At 39.7% G+C, this 14849-nt stretch overlaps 1 protein-coding gene across 5 annotated transcripts in view; it reads left to right on the top strand.

Annotated features, from left to right (window-relative positions):
• LOC134211535 (coronin-1C-A) overlaps positions 1-14849 on the top strand; it is a 98411-nt gene that overhangs the window by 76444 nt on the left and 7118 nt on the right. For all 5 annotated transcript variants that reach the window (XM_062688470.1, XM_062688471.1, XM_062688473.1 and 2 more), the window contains exon 4: positions 3159-4010. In XM_062688470.1, coding sequence (XP_062544454.1) covers positions 3159-4010 — 852 coding nt within the window. The remainder of the gene's footprint in view (positions 1-3158; positions 4011-14849) is intronic.

The following is a 14849-nucleotide window of genomic DNA, read 5'->3' as shown; positions in this document are numbered from 1 at the left end:
TAACCATCTTTTATAGATTTAATTTCCTACATCGGTGTGACCGACTCATCTCCACATCCGTTCCCAAACTTCGTGTGACAACGTCGTTGAAGCCCAGGTTCAGAGATCTAGTTGTAGGGATGCCACGCTCTTATGCCGCAGGTGTTGATGAACACTAGCATACATTGAGCATTTTCTACTGATGTAGGGGAACTGTTCCGATTTCCATCTCGAAATCTTTCCCTATGTCGATGGTTTCCTCGGTCCCTTCAATATTCATACATTTAGGCATTCTACATCTCGATAACCTCCCTATCTCGATATCTCTTTATCTCGATGTGTTCTGATCATATTTTGTTCTGGATTCACTCTCCTTATGTCGATATGATCAAATTTTTAGGCTACTAGGCCATCTTTGGACAATGACAAACAAATCAACAACAGGAAACGGCATTTGTTTTGTTGTCGTTTTTCATAGCAACGAGCATTTTTCGATCTAGTACCCATTTCAACTTTCCTTCCATTCCTCGATCTCTCCCTATCTCGATGGTCCCTTCAATATCGAGATGTGGAGAGGCGACTGTATACAGAACCAATCTTGTCGCTCCTTTTTGCTAACCCGCGTGCTCACTGGTGAAAAAAATCACAAAAATAAGAAACAAAACAAATTCCTTTTCATTGCTTTGTTTTTGATGGGATGGAAATAGGAGCTATGGGATGAAGTGCCGAACCGTTCACCTACAATGCGTTTCGCGTATAGCAGTGAAGATTTCACGTTGAACTTTCTAACTTACTTAGGGGACCAGCCCAAGCGGTCGCCTTAGAGACCAGGTACAAAGGGTCGAATGATCTCCATCCTGCATGACATCTCTTTAACATGCTCCCAACTTCGATTTTGGTTTATTTTTTTTTTTGTATGTAGGTTCCTCCATCAACCTCTGGGTCTGCTTCTGTTGCGATATCCTGCTGGGTTACAATCTAACACATGTTTGCAAATTTCACTCCCGCCTTTACGTAAGGTGTAGCCATTCAGCCCCACTTCTTCTCCCGAATTTAAGTTGGTATTTTGGCCTCTGGTGGCACCGACGATGGACTTCGGTGTTTGATATCCAATTGTGAAGCCAACAGGCTCGCATTATGTAGCGCAGGGATCAGTTGGTGAACGAACACATGCAGTCGTTGAGTGTTCTCCACTGATACACACCATGTTTCACAAGCGTAGAGCAACAAGTATTTCACGTTGGAATTGTAAATTGGTGTGTTTTGCATAGGCAGCTCTTGATTTGTGCACATTTGTCGAAATTGATACTGACGTTGAAGGCCATTTTTATAGGCTTTCAACATTTAAAATATAAAGGCCTTCAACATTCTCCTGATTTCCCGGCTACTGTAACAACATCATGAAACAACAGGCACGAAAGTCCATCACCCTGTCGTAGTCTCCGGCTGGTGTTCATCCGAAATCTTCAAACAACAATGAACACCATCAATCGTTTTTTTCAGTCTTGTAAACTTCCTGAGAAGCTGTTCTCGTCCATGATTTTCTATGGTTTTACGCGGTCTATACTCAACTGTCTAAGACGAGTTTAGTACCTTCAATATCACCACGTTTTGTTATCTTTACAGATACGTACTTCGACCTCAACTGTGAGGCCGTCGTCAGTGTGTCATATTTGACTCGACTTAAGTGGGGCATATGACCCTTTCCTTCCACTTCTCCAGTAGCAGTTTTGTTTCCCAGATTCTGACTATCAGTGTACTTCTTGATGAGCTCAGCTCCGATACCAACCTTACCAGCAGCTTTATTGTACTTGAGCTGTTGGATGACATCTAAGTCTTTGCGGGATGCGTTGTAAGTCTTTGCGGGATGCGTTGAGTTTCTGATAGTACTTTTCAGGCGGCTTTTCCGTTTCTTTCAGGCGGCGTTTCCTGAAAGATGCGGACCTGCTTTTCCCGTCCCACGTTCTGCCGGGTCTTGCTGCAACGCGTCCGCCCGCGTATCGACCTCTCCTCTAGAATCTGTCTGCACTCTTTGTCGGACCAATTATTTCATCGACTTCGTCCCACATACCCGACGTTGTACACCGCATTGATGGCTGCTTTAACTGTACTTCAGCAGTCCTCCAGAGGGGCCGCATCGAGCTTACCCTTATCCGGCAACGCTACCTTGAGATGCTGCGCGTATGCATTGGCGACATCCGGTTGCTTCTGTCGCTCTATGGCGTACAAAGGCATTGTTAATGACGGGTGTTTTTGGACGCAGTTCTCAGAGCCGATGTTAGCGACACGATAGGTCCTTACGTCGATAATTTCGGATAAGTGAGGTCCATCAATCAGAATGTGGTTGTCATTCTGCTTGCAGTGGTGGTCTTCAGGTGTACCGATACTAAATGGTGTGCTGGAACTAGGTACTGCGAATAGCCATAGGGAAGGCGGCAAATTCTATTAGTCGTGGCTTGATTTCGTTCGTCTTCCGGTGGGTGGTGAACTATCCAATAGTCGGTCTAAGCTCCTCCTTCTGGCCAACCTAAGCTCTATGATCTCCTATGATAATTTTGACGTGGTGGCTTTGGCTGCTATTCTCACGTTCAAGCTGTGCATAGAACGCGTCGTTATCATCATTGCTTCCGGAGTGTGGGTTGCAGATGTTGATTATGCTGAAATTGAAGAAAATGCCGGATCAGGCACGTGATCGCCTTTTATAGTTATCGACTTTTATTGTTATTGCTTGCAACCAACTACTAGATGAGGCTTCAGGACCCAATTCGTTGATTTCCATTCCTCTAATAATTGCCACTTGCTTAAGGAAATCTTTATAAAACGAGAGTCTGATTGGGGACTCAAAGACCAAATGGTCATAAAAGAGACATTCAAGGTGATAATTACGCAATTGTCGTGATTGATTAAAGTCAACCAGTTTTTTTGTCTTCTTAGGGTTGATGTCCACGTAGCGTTTGCTCTCCGCCACTTGCACGCAGCGTGAAAAGAACGCAGGTGTGAATTGGCGCGGCGACACTGCGTTACCGCTTTTTTGCGATTCACACTTGCGTCCCTTTACCGCCGCGTGTACATAGCGTTGAAAAAACGCTACGTGGCCATCGAGCTTTATACAATCAAATCATTGCTTCTAAATCACGCTTTAGATAATTCAACATATTGAAGTTTTATTTATTTCGCAGGTGTGGCAGATCCCAGACGGCGGACTGACACGAACCTTAACCGAACCCGTGGTAGATCTCGTGCACCACCAGCGGCGAGTAGGTCTGGTGTTATGGCATCCCTCAGCCCTGAACATTCTCCTCACGGCCGGATCAGACAATCTGATCGTAATCTGGAACGTTGGCACCGGTGAGGCGCTGGTGCTGATCGAATGCCATCCGGATACAATCTACAGCGCTTGCTGGAACTGGGACGGGTCGCAACTGGTGACCACATGTAAAGATAAGAAAATCCGCATACTCAACCCCCGGACGGGAGAAATTCTGACCGAGGCTATTGCACACGAAGGATCGAAGGCGACACGTGCAATATTTTTACGACACGGACTCATTTTTACGACTGGCTTCAATCGATCCTCGGAACGACAGTATTCCCTACGAGCGCCGGACGCTTTGGGCGACCCCATCGTGATGGTAGATCTAGATACATCCAATGGAGTGATGTTCCCGCTGTACGATCCGGATACGAATATGATCTACCTGTGCGGTAAAGGCGATTCGGTCATTCGGTACTTCGAAGTGACACCAGAGCAACCATTTGTGCATTACATTAATCAGTTCCAGACACCAGACTCGCAGCGAGCCATCGGTATGATGCCCAAGCGAGGATGTGATGTCAGCACCTGCGAACTCGCGCGGTTCTACCGGCTCAACAACGGTGGCCTGTGCCAGGTGATCTCAATGATTGTGCCTCGAAAGAGCGAGCTCTTCCAGGAGGATCTCTACCCGGATACGCTCGCCGATGAGGCGTCCATATTGGCGGAAGAATGGATCTCTGGGTCAGACGTAGACCCTCAGCTAGTATCACTAAAAGTAAGTAGCGTGGTTCCATTTTCCACTTTTGCTTACTACAATTTAAACTACGTACGAATAGGACAGGACTTCATCATAAAAATACGCCTCGGCGATGTCATTAATGCAGCTCCATGTGCTTTATCGTATCATGAGATGCTTATGATCGCTTACATAATGGTTCAGGAATCAGGTCGATAACCGTGTCTGATTTCTTTACTTTCTTTGTCTGAGTCTTGGTCCTTTTCTACGGAAAACAATTTAAACACACTGAACCAATGGTAAATAACAGCATTCAATAATACTACTAAATTTTTTAATTCGCATTCTTGACGCAACGCCTATCTCACCGTTGTAGCAAACATAAATATGTGTTAAATGGCTTGTTCTGTTGTTTGTTACCATGCATGATTTTTTTTTCTTTCTACATTTTTTTTAAACAGTCTTAATATTTGCATGCTTACCTTTCTTTTGCTATACGTACATATTTTCCAAGGAAATATAATGGAAATACATATATTCCCGACAGGCTTGTGTTTAAGCAGACCCTTCATATTTATGCGCATTTTGTTTCTTTTATACCAGCGGTTCTCAACCTGTTTCTTAAGAGGTACCCCTTCAAGCTTTTACATTCATTGAGGTACCCCTTTTTTTCGATGTGACTGAAAATAAGCCACCAATAAGGTCACCGAAAATTTGTGTGATACTTTCCAATTCAAATTTAGTTTATACATGCAGCTTCCTATAGAACTTTGAAGACTTTTGGAGGGTTCGAGGAAGTAAACTTCCTCGCCTCTTGAAAGGAGGCTTTCCGAACGTCGCAAAATGAGGGTTCTTAGCATTTTGAAAATTATTTAGAGGCTTCCGAGCCGCTTGAAAGGAGGCTTCCGAGCCTATTGAAAGGAGACTTCCGAGCCTCTTGAAAGGATGCTTCCGAGCCTCTTCAAAGGAGGCTTCCGAGCCACTTGAAAGGAGGCTTCCGAGCCTCTTGAAAGGAGGCTTCCGAGCCTCTTGAAAGGAGGCTTCCGAGCCTCTTGAAAGGAGGCTTCCGAGCCTCTTGAAAGGAGGCTTCCGAGCCTCTTGAAAGGAGGCTTCCGAGCCTCTTGAAAGGAGGCTTCTGAGCCTCTTGAAAGGAGGCTTGAGCCTCTTGAAAGGAGGCTTCTGAGCCTCTTGAAAGGAGGCTCTGAGCCTCTTGAAAGGAGGCTTCCGAGCCTCTTGAAAGGAGGCTTCTGAGCTCTGAAAGGAGGCCTGAGCTCTTGAAAGGAGGCTTCCAGAGCCTCTTGAAAGGAGGCTTGAGCCACTTGAAAGGAGGCTTCTGAGCCACTTGAAAGGAGGCTCTGAGCCTCTTGAAAGGAGGCTTCTGAGGCCTCTTGAAAGGAGGCTTCTGAGCCTCTTGAAAGGAGGCTCTGAGCCTCTTGAAAGGAGGCTTCCTGAGCCTCTTGAAAGGAGGCTTCTGAGCCTCTTGAAAGGAGGCTTGAGCCTCTTGAAAGGAGGCTCTGAGCCTCTTGAAAGGAGGCTTCCTGAGCCTCTTGAAAGGAGGCTTCTGAGCCTCTTGAAAGGAGGCTTCCGATCCTCTTGAAAGGAAGCCTGAGCCTCTTGAAAGGAGGCTTCTGAGCCTCTTGAAAGGAGGCTTCCTGAGCCTCTTGAAAGGAGGATTCTGAGCCTCTTGAAAGAAGGCTTGAGGCCTCTTGAAATGAAGTTTCCCAGCCTCTTGAAAGGAGGCTTTCGAGCCTCTTGAAAGGAAGTTTCCGAGCCTCTTGAAAGGAGGCTTGCGAGCCTCTTGAAAGGAAGTTTCCGAGCTACTTGAAAGGAGGCTTCCGAGCCTCTTGAAAGGAGGCTTTTGAACCTCTTTAAAGGAAGCTTCCGAGCCTCCTGAAAGGAAGCTTCCAAACCTCTTGAAAGGAAGTTTCCGAGCCTCTTGAAAGGAGGCTTCCGAGCCTCTTGAAAGGAGGCTTCCGAGCCTCTTGAAAGGAGGCTTCCGAGTCTGTGTTTGAGATGCATGAAAGGGATTGGTTGGTAAACGCAAATAATCAAAAGTTTCATACCTTGAAACGGTCCCCAATTTAAAATTCTGATTTGACACCTGATTTGTTTCGTCCATGGTGGGACTACTCTACGTTGGGTGTTTTTTCTCCAAACTCCAGACGACGAATAAGAACAACTGATGACTTAGAACTGTTGATTTATAACCTCCGAGAGGCAGCTTACCAGCTCGGAGGTTACAATAAAGAGACGTTGTCCAACGAAAAAAAAACAGTCTAAAAAACTCTGCGGAAAAAAATTATTCCGTTTTGTTTCGTAGCATACTGAATCTGATGGGACCTCAATTACGTAAGAAATGCCTTCCTTTTTACCCATCGGTAGAACCAAAGTTGTTCTCCTCTCAGAACATTTGATCTGGTAAGCCTAACCTAATCAGGACTAGTGTAAAGGCCATAAAGGCACGCGGCCACAGCCTGTGAACACACTCTCTGAACTATCTTCTCAGGCGTCTGGTTGCAAAAATAACAACGGGATTTCACGAAGCAAGGGGTGGTGCCTAATGCATGCTTTTCTGTTCGTTAATTTTTTTTTTTACTAAAACGAAAACAGTAACCAACGTGTAAAATTTGAATCAAATGGAAGAAATTGCATCCGTGGATGATCCATGAGACGCTTTAAGATTGCCTTCGCTGCAATTAGTAGGAGTTGATTCAGGGGCTGTCCATAAACCTCCTAGACTCTTAAGGAGGGGGTATACAAACAGTCTACGTTTGTCTACGAAGGGGGACGGGGGTGTATACAAATGACTTTTCATTATTTTATTTTTTTGGAAGACGATCAATGCAGCACCTATTCCGAAATAGACGCAAACGGCGTTATTTGTGTTTTATTGCGTCTATTGCTTTGATTTTTTTAGGATTTTTCTGGATTGCAAGACTTTAATGGAATAAACTTCCAAATTTCTCCAGAAAAATCTAATGAATTTCACTAATGGTTTATCCCAGGAAATTATTCTGTGTTTAGCAGAAAAAATCTTCTGAACAAGTTTTCTAAACAATATTTTGAAGACCTAAGAGTGGTATTTCTACTTCAAATGTTTTGGAGATTTCATGGGAAAATCTTTAGCATTTCTACAGGAGATTGTCCGGAAATCTTACAAGATTTTCTTTGATTTTTTTACCGGGATTTTTTTTTCAACCGAAAATTCTTTTTCTTTTAAATTTCGAAGGAAATCTTGAAATTGAATCTTGAAATATTGAAAATCTTAAAATATTTGAAAATTTCCACGGGAAATTATTTGAAATTTTCACCAAAAAGTCTTTGAGTTTCCATTAAAAAAAAATCGTTCTTGAGTTCAGGCCTCGATATCTACCAGATCAATCAAGTATTTGACAATATCCTCATAATCGTCATATACCCAATCCGGTTCAAAAAGCATATGCGCAAAATGCAAATTCAATTTTCTTGAAAATGATGTGTTCAATATACTCCAAAACATACTCGAGTTCAGCCCACGATATCTACCAGATCAAACGAGACCTTTGCAATGCCCTAATTATCCAGATCCGGTTAAAAAAGCATATGCACACCGTGTAAACTGAATTGGATTGAAAACGAGATGTTCAAGGTACTAAAATTCGTTCCCGAGTTCAGCCAACGTGATCTACCAGATCAAACGAGGCTTTTGGAATGTTCTCATCGTCGATGCATACGCAATTCGATTCAAGAAGCATATGCGTATCATGTAAACTGAATTTTCCTGAGTACGAGGTGCTCAACGTACTCCAAAACATTCTCGAGTTCAGCCCACAATACCTACCAGATCAACCAAGTCCTTGCAATATCCTCATAATAAGCCAATTATCCAAGTCTTTGGCAATATCCTCATATACCCAATACAGTTCAATAAGAATATGCGCATAATGTAAACCAGTGATCCCCAAAGTGCGGCCCTCTATAATAAGAATGCGCAGCTCCGTAATAAGAATACTTTTATTTTTCAAAATAAGTTAGGTCTTGGTGAAATTGAACTGAAATTTAGCTGGATTACTACCTGCAGAACCCCCTTTTTTTTACTAATTTTATTTGCTAATTATCTAATAAGGTACACTGGGGGAAGTGGAAAAGGAAAAATCGATAGTGCATGTTTGAATTAGTATAAAACCAGTTTAAATGATCTAAATGCGTTCAATCAAAATGGGCTATCAAAAACAGTCAATTTTGCACCAACTGTGTGGTAATTCATACCATTTTGATCGCTTGAAATTTATGGAAATATATTTTAAAATTAGAAGTTCTTTTTCCACTTACCCTAGTGGGATGGGGTAAGTGGAAAACCCATGTAACCTTGACCTTCAATAGTGATGAATAGTTACATATAACTAAAATCAATACGATAATTGCTCTGAGTATCTTTTGTGGAATAATTTCATTACCTTAACGGAATAAATCCTCAAGGAATTCTCGTTATAGCTAGGGGAGGGCTGGTTTTGCCTTCTCGAACACTAAGTGTATGTAAAATCTATATGTTCGCCCCAAAGATGCACTTTTTAAAGGAAAAATGGGACCTACAGGGTTATAAACTAATCAACTTACAATGATATGGAAATGCTAATATCATCTTCCAAACTTGGACGTACATGTTCATGATAGAATTAGAGGCGAAAGTATAGAATTGATAGTTCCGTTAGGATACGGCAGGCACGAAGAATGTTTTTATAAAAAGTCGATTTGAAAGCGAGCGGAGGGCAATATTTGTGATGGCACACATCACACGACCTTCCTTCTGCCAAGCTCCCGTATGAAGGGGGAGGGAAGAATATCAGTGTGGAAGCTGATATATCTCCACTGGCATATGCATATCGGTGCTATTTTTAACCTTCTTATATATTTTTTTCCACATGTAAAACATGTGAAAGGCATCAATACCGATAGGTGGATGATTCAGGCATTTTCTCATTTATATTAGTCCAATCACCACTGGAATCATAATGATAACAAAGAAGGAACATATTAAGATTCACAGCTATCGAAATAAACCCTGGCGGGAAGAAAAAAATTGCGTAATTAGAACATTATCCACTTCCCCCGCAGTGTTTGATACCTGTGGTAAGTGTTAAGTCTTTGAATTACTTGCGTTCTTGGTACAAACCACTACCAATTGAATGGGATTAGTTTAATTGTTTTATAATGCTCACCTGTGATATAAATTCACTTGAAAAAAGGACAATTGGTGCAAATAAAAATTGATTTTATGAAAGCAAAAATCAACTTTTTGCGAAACCTAAAATTACAGTTCAAGCGTTAACCGTGTTAGTGCATGTATTATACAAATTTCAACATAGTATTAGTGTGAGCATCAAAGAATATTCCTGCATAATGTTATGATGTGGTAAAAACTGTAAAGTATGCACAATTCCAATTTTTCGAGTCGATTTTTACACTTACCCCCTTTTTCCACTTCCCCCAGTGTACCTTACATGCATTCATCTCTTAGACTAGGTGTTCCGTGTTTTCTTAACACCTCTTAACACTATCATCCTTATTTGCTATGTCATATTTTTAGTTATTATTAATACATTTCAATTGCCTCTGGCAGTTAGAATTTTTCCTCTGGTTGAATTGAACCATGTACTGCCGTTATATGCATAACTGTCCCATGTACATAGGAAATCCCAGCAAACATGGGACAAATATGCGTATGACGGCAGTGTAGGAATTACAAACTAAACTTCCTATGTTATACTAAGGGTACAAGGAGTTAATCGTTGCAATAGAAGATTGCAACGATTTTTGACTAAAATTGTAAATTATTTTGTTGGACATTTGTTACAATGTCTCAATATTAGAAATTCTATGAAGTTCATTGGTACTATACCACGGAGGCAACTTCAGAATCATTTTCAGAATTTTATTTTGAATCCTCTGAAGTGCCTTCTTTCTGGCATTGCAGCAACTAGTCCATATTGGCACAGCATACAACATGGCAGGTCTAAAAATTTGTTTGAAAATCAAAAGTTTGTTCTTAAGACAAAGTTTTGATTTTCTGTTTATAAGTGGATATAGACACTTAATATATTTGTTACATTTGGCGAACATCAATGTGATTTTTAAAAGTTAATTTTTGATCTAGCAGAAGTCCTAAATATTTAGCTTCGCTAGACCAATTAATTGGAACCCCATTCATCGTGACAATATGTCTGCTAGAAGGTTTCAAATAAGAAGCTCTCGGCTTATGTGGGAAAATTATAAGCTGAGTTTTGGAAGCATTCGGGGAAATTTTCCATTTTTGCAAGTAAGAGGAGAAAACATCCAAACTTTTTTGCAATCTACTACAAATGACACGAAGGCTTCGCCCTTTGGCTGAGAGACCTGTGTCATCTGCAAACAAAGATTTTTGACACCCTGGTGGTAAATCAGGTAAGTCAGAAGTAAAAATGTTATACAATATGGGCCCCAGTATGCTGCCTTGGGGGACACCAGCCCTTACAGGAAATCTATCAGATTTAGAATTCTGATAGTTTACCTGCAGTGAGCGATCTGATAAATAATTTTGGATCAGTTTAATAATGTACAGAGGAAAATTAAAATTCATCAATTTTACAATCAAACCTTCATGCCAAACATTGTCAAATGCTTTCTCGATATCAAGAAGAACAACTCCAGCCGAATATCCTTCAGATTTGTTGAGCCGAATTAAGTTCGTAACTCTTAATAACTGATGGGTGGTTGAATTCCCATGGCGAAAACCAAATTGTTCATCAGCAAAAATAGAATTGTCATCAATATGGACCATCATTCTTTTTAAAATAATCTTTTCAAACAGTTTGCTTATTGAAGAAAGCAAACTGATTGGACGATAACTAGAAGCCTCAGCTGGATTTTTGTCCAGCTTTAAAATTGGAACAACTTTGGCGTTTTTCCATTTATCTGGGAAGTATGCCAATTGAAAAGATTTGTTAAATAAATTAACCAAAAAGGATAAAGAGCTCTCAGGAAGTTTTTTGATAAGTATGTAGAAAATACCATCATCACCCGGGGCTTTCATATTTTTAAATTTTCTAGTAATAGATCTCACTTCATCCAAATTAGTTCCCAACGAACGGTCAAAAACATTCTCTTGGTTGAGAATGTCTTCGAAGCTCCGTGTAACCTGATCCTCAATTGGACTAGTGAGACCTATAGGTCTATAGACTGAAATTATGGGCACTCTCGAACTACTGAGCAAGTTTTTGAGCCTTTTCGCCATTTGTTAATATAATTTTATTTCCCTCTTTATGCGCTGGAAATGGCTTTTGAGGTTTTTTAAGAATGTTCGTTAATTTCCAAAATGGTTTCGAACTGGGATCCAACTTCGAGACTTTATGCGCTGGAAATGGCTTTTGAGGTTTTTTAAGAATGTTCGTTAATTTCCAAAATGGTTTCGAACTGGGATCCAACTTCGAGACATTATTCTCAAAGTTGGCATTTCTCAGAATAGCGAAATGTTTTTTAATTTCTTTTTGCAAATCTCGCCAAAAAACTTTCAACGCGGGATCGCGAGTTCTTTGGTATTGCCTTCGCCTCACATTTTTAAGACGGATCAGTAGCTGAAGATCGTTGTCAATAATAATGGAGTTGAATTTAATTTCACATTTAGAACCCCTTCTTCGTTATTTGCTACGACACGTTATAGTGAACAATAAATCTCGAGCATGAAAGCATAAGACATAAGATCGAACTTACAGAATCGGTCGACTTATGATCAGCTATACTGCATCTCTGGGTGGAGTTTGAAAAAATCGTAAGGCCCGTTTTGAAGTTACGACCTTTTTAAGCCGTAACTGATATATATCGAAGAAATGCAGAGGATTCTGTTTCAACACGATTTACATTTTCTCACTTTTGCTCCCATCTAAAATGTTCATCGTAGGGTATCTGTTCCCATATTAATAACAGCCCGTATATTAATCCCAACTGCCGATAAACCGAATGAAAAATCAATTTAATCACAATTTCTCACATCGTAGGTACACAATAATGCTAGTTCAACATTTGAAAAGGGCGTAACAGCCAAAATTCAATCGCTCCCGTTTTTCGTGTATGTAGATGGCTATATATGTAGGCAAGGAATCCGAAGGAATAAATTTTGGCTGTTACGCCCTTTTCAAATGTTGGTCTAGAATGGATGGAACACATTCTTGAATGTTTGGAATATTATTCAAGATTTTGTTTAAGTAATGTTTCAATTCACAAGAATCAAATTATTAAAAGATAAAATTATAAAGCACTTTTATTTTCGTTTTCCTACCTCTGAACTGATGGTTTGATGCACTGCTCGATTGCTACTAGCAGATTCATCTGTTTTCACGCCGTTGTTTTCCACTCAATTTCAAGCTAACACAAGTGTATCCTTTCAAAATTCACTTCACAACACATAAAGCACATCACATTTTCACTATAAATATTTTATATTTCAAAAACCAACGCGGTTTCCTATAGTTTGATATAGGTTTATTTCGAACAACGTTTAAATTATCCTTGCCCGTATTCTAAACTGTTTACATGGCTGAGAGTACTGTCAAGGGTTGCCGACCTAGATTTTTATTTCAAAAATGCTTGAATGAACTATCACTGTGAAATTCAACTCTTATGTTTGTAAAATAAGGTATATCGAAAAAATAATCTATGACAAACATTAAATTAAACTGATAAGTTGAAAAACTACAACAAAAACTGCAATTTTGTAATTTTATTTTAACTCAAATACAAACCATTGAAGAATTCGGCATCACTGAAATCATATCCATACACACAAGTAATAGTGTGTGTATTATATGTTGGAAACAGTATTATTGATATAGGTACAAGCATAGGATTAACTATTTTTGAATGTTATTGAAATAGGTACATGGCGGTGATGATGTTTTTTAGCTAAATACTTCTATAATGTGATAATATTTTCATTTTTGAAGTTACCAAATTGTTGTCAATTAAAAATTACGTAAGCCGAGCATAATTATTCTCATGTTTCTTGATTATTGGGTGAGATATCAATGCATTTCATATGCGCATTGCCTTATTGTTATTGATATAGGAACAGATACCCTATATGAATAACCATCTGATTTTTCTCTGTTTTATTTAAGGGGGTTTAGAGAAATCCCGCTTAACTTTTCAAAAGGACCTAAGTAATATTTTTTTCATGAATTAATTTGAATAGCGCAATCAACAGAACAACATAAAAGCTTTTGATTGCAGTACTCAAATTAATTCATGAAAAAAATGTTACTTGGGTCCTTTTGAAAAATTAAGCGAGAAATGTTACATGGATTTTGGTCGTAAATTGAAGCCACACGATCAAAATTACAACCGAAACAAAATCGTGTAAAAACAGAATTAACCTTATTTATTTATGTTTAATCTGACAATATTGAATGCACACATGTCCTTCTTTTGCAATAAATTTCAGCTTGCAAGAGTTGGGTTTTATAAAACATCGCGGTATTTGATGTTATGGTTCTACATGTGGAATTAAAGTTGCAATGCACGGAAACCGATATATGCACATTGTGCCATCCCTGCCCATGGCCGAATGTATTAAAAAATCCTTTTATATGAAACTTAGTGATATAATATTTATAGGTCTTCGGAAGATCCAAACTTTCCCAGGAGACAACAAACTTATCAATTACCAATCCAGGTAAAAGTTTATATGAATACTACTAGCACAAAACAGATAGGAATCATAGAACAAACTGGAAGTTTCAAAGTAGGCTTTTCGTGTATCAACAATCGACGAACGGCTCTCCCGTGTATCCAAGGCGAAAGAAAGAGACGACAAAGCATGCGATGCTGCTCTATCTTATGCGCGATGTTCAGCAAAGCTTGACTTCCACCGCTAGGTTCGCTAGCGTTACAAAATCCTGGGAGGACCACATTTCACTGCAATGATGCCTATATGTTATGTGCTACTAGCCTCAAACGTACGAGTTTCAGATTTTGAAATTTTGGTTTGATCTGGATTTTTTGAAATCAGGGAGAATGAAAAAAATCTCCCTCCACTAAACACATTTTCGTCAAGGATATGCATACTGTTTTTAATACATTGAATATGTACAACTTATATATCAGCGTACTACTTTTATCGCTGCCAACTCATTGGAAGTTGAAAAAAATGCATTCGACGAGATATTATATTCATTTTCTTCTATATCATGTAGTTACGGCTCCCCGCGATTTTTTTTTCAAATTTCGTCCGGAGATGCAGTTTAGGGTAACTGTCCTATTTTGGACCCCTAGAGGAAGTGCATTCCAATATATGCTTATATATATTGAAATACAGGTTCGATATAGGCGGAAATAACACCATTTCAAACATGAAAGTCTTATTTATGAAATAGAAATTCGAAATGGGCTTCAGTTATTGATAAATCACTGAAATTTGCCATTTTCTGAAATGAAAATATTCTTCGTTTTGGATAGTGCAACATATTTTGGACCCCCAAATGTACACATTTTGGACACCCCCAATTTAGTCTCTTCAAAGTCGAATTTTTAATTTGCCCTGGTCAATTGTGTCGAAGCCAAGTCTTATCTTTCGATTGGCATGCATCAATGAGTAGATTCCTGCGTTTTAAATTCACAATTTCGACAAAAGCTTATTGTGTACGTTCTGAGATTTTCAGTGATGTATACTTTTAAGCGTAACGCATTGTAACGCTCGCTTTCTTGAACAATCTAATTTCCTCAAAACTTCATCTAAATATCGCTTTTTGCACGGGAAACCAGTGAAAAAGATGCTGAACAATAGTAATTTGCTGAAGCCAATGGGAGAATTAGCAGCGACATTGTTCTTAGTTCAGAGATCAGAAAAATGTCGCCAGGAGGGTCCAAAAT

This window comes from Armigeres subalbatus, chromosome 2 (genome assembly GCF_024139115.2).
Source record: "Armigeres subalbatus isolate Guangzhou_Male chromosome 2, GZ_Asu_2, whole genome shotgun sequence".
Taxonomy (NCBI): domain Eukaryota; kingdom Metazoa; phylum Arthropoda; class Insecta; order Diptera; family Culicidae; genus Armigeres; species Armigeres subalbatus.
The sequence above is the reverse complement of the archived record's forward strand: the minus strand, read 5'-3'. Positions and strand labels throughout refer to the sequence as shown.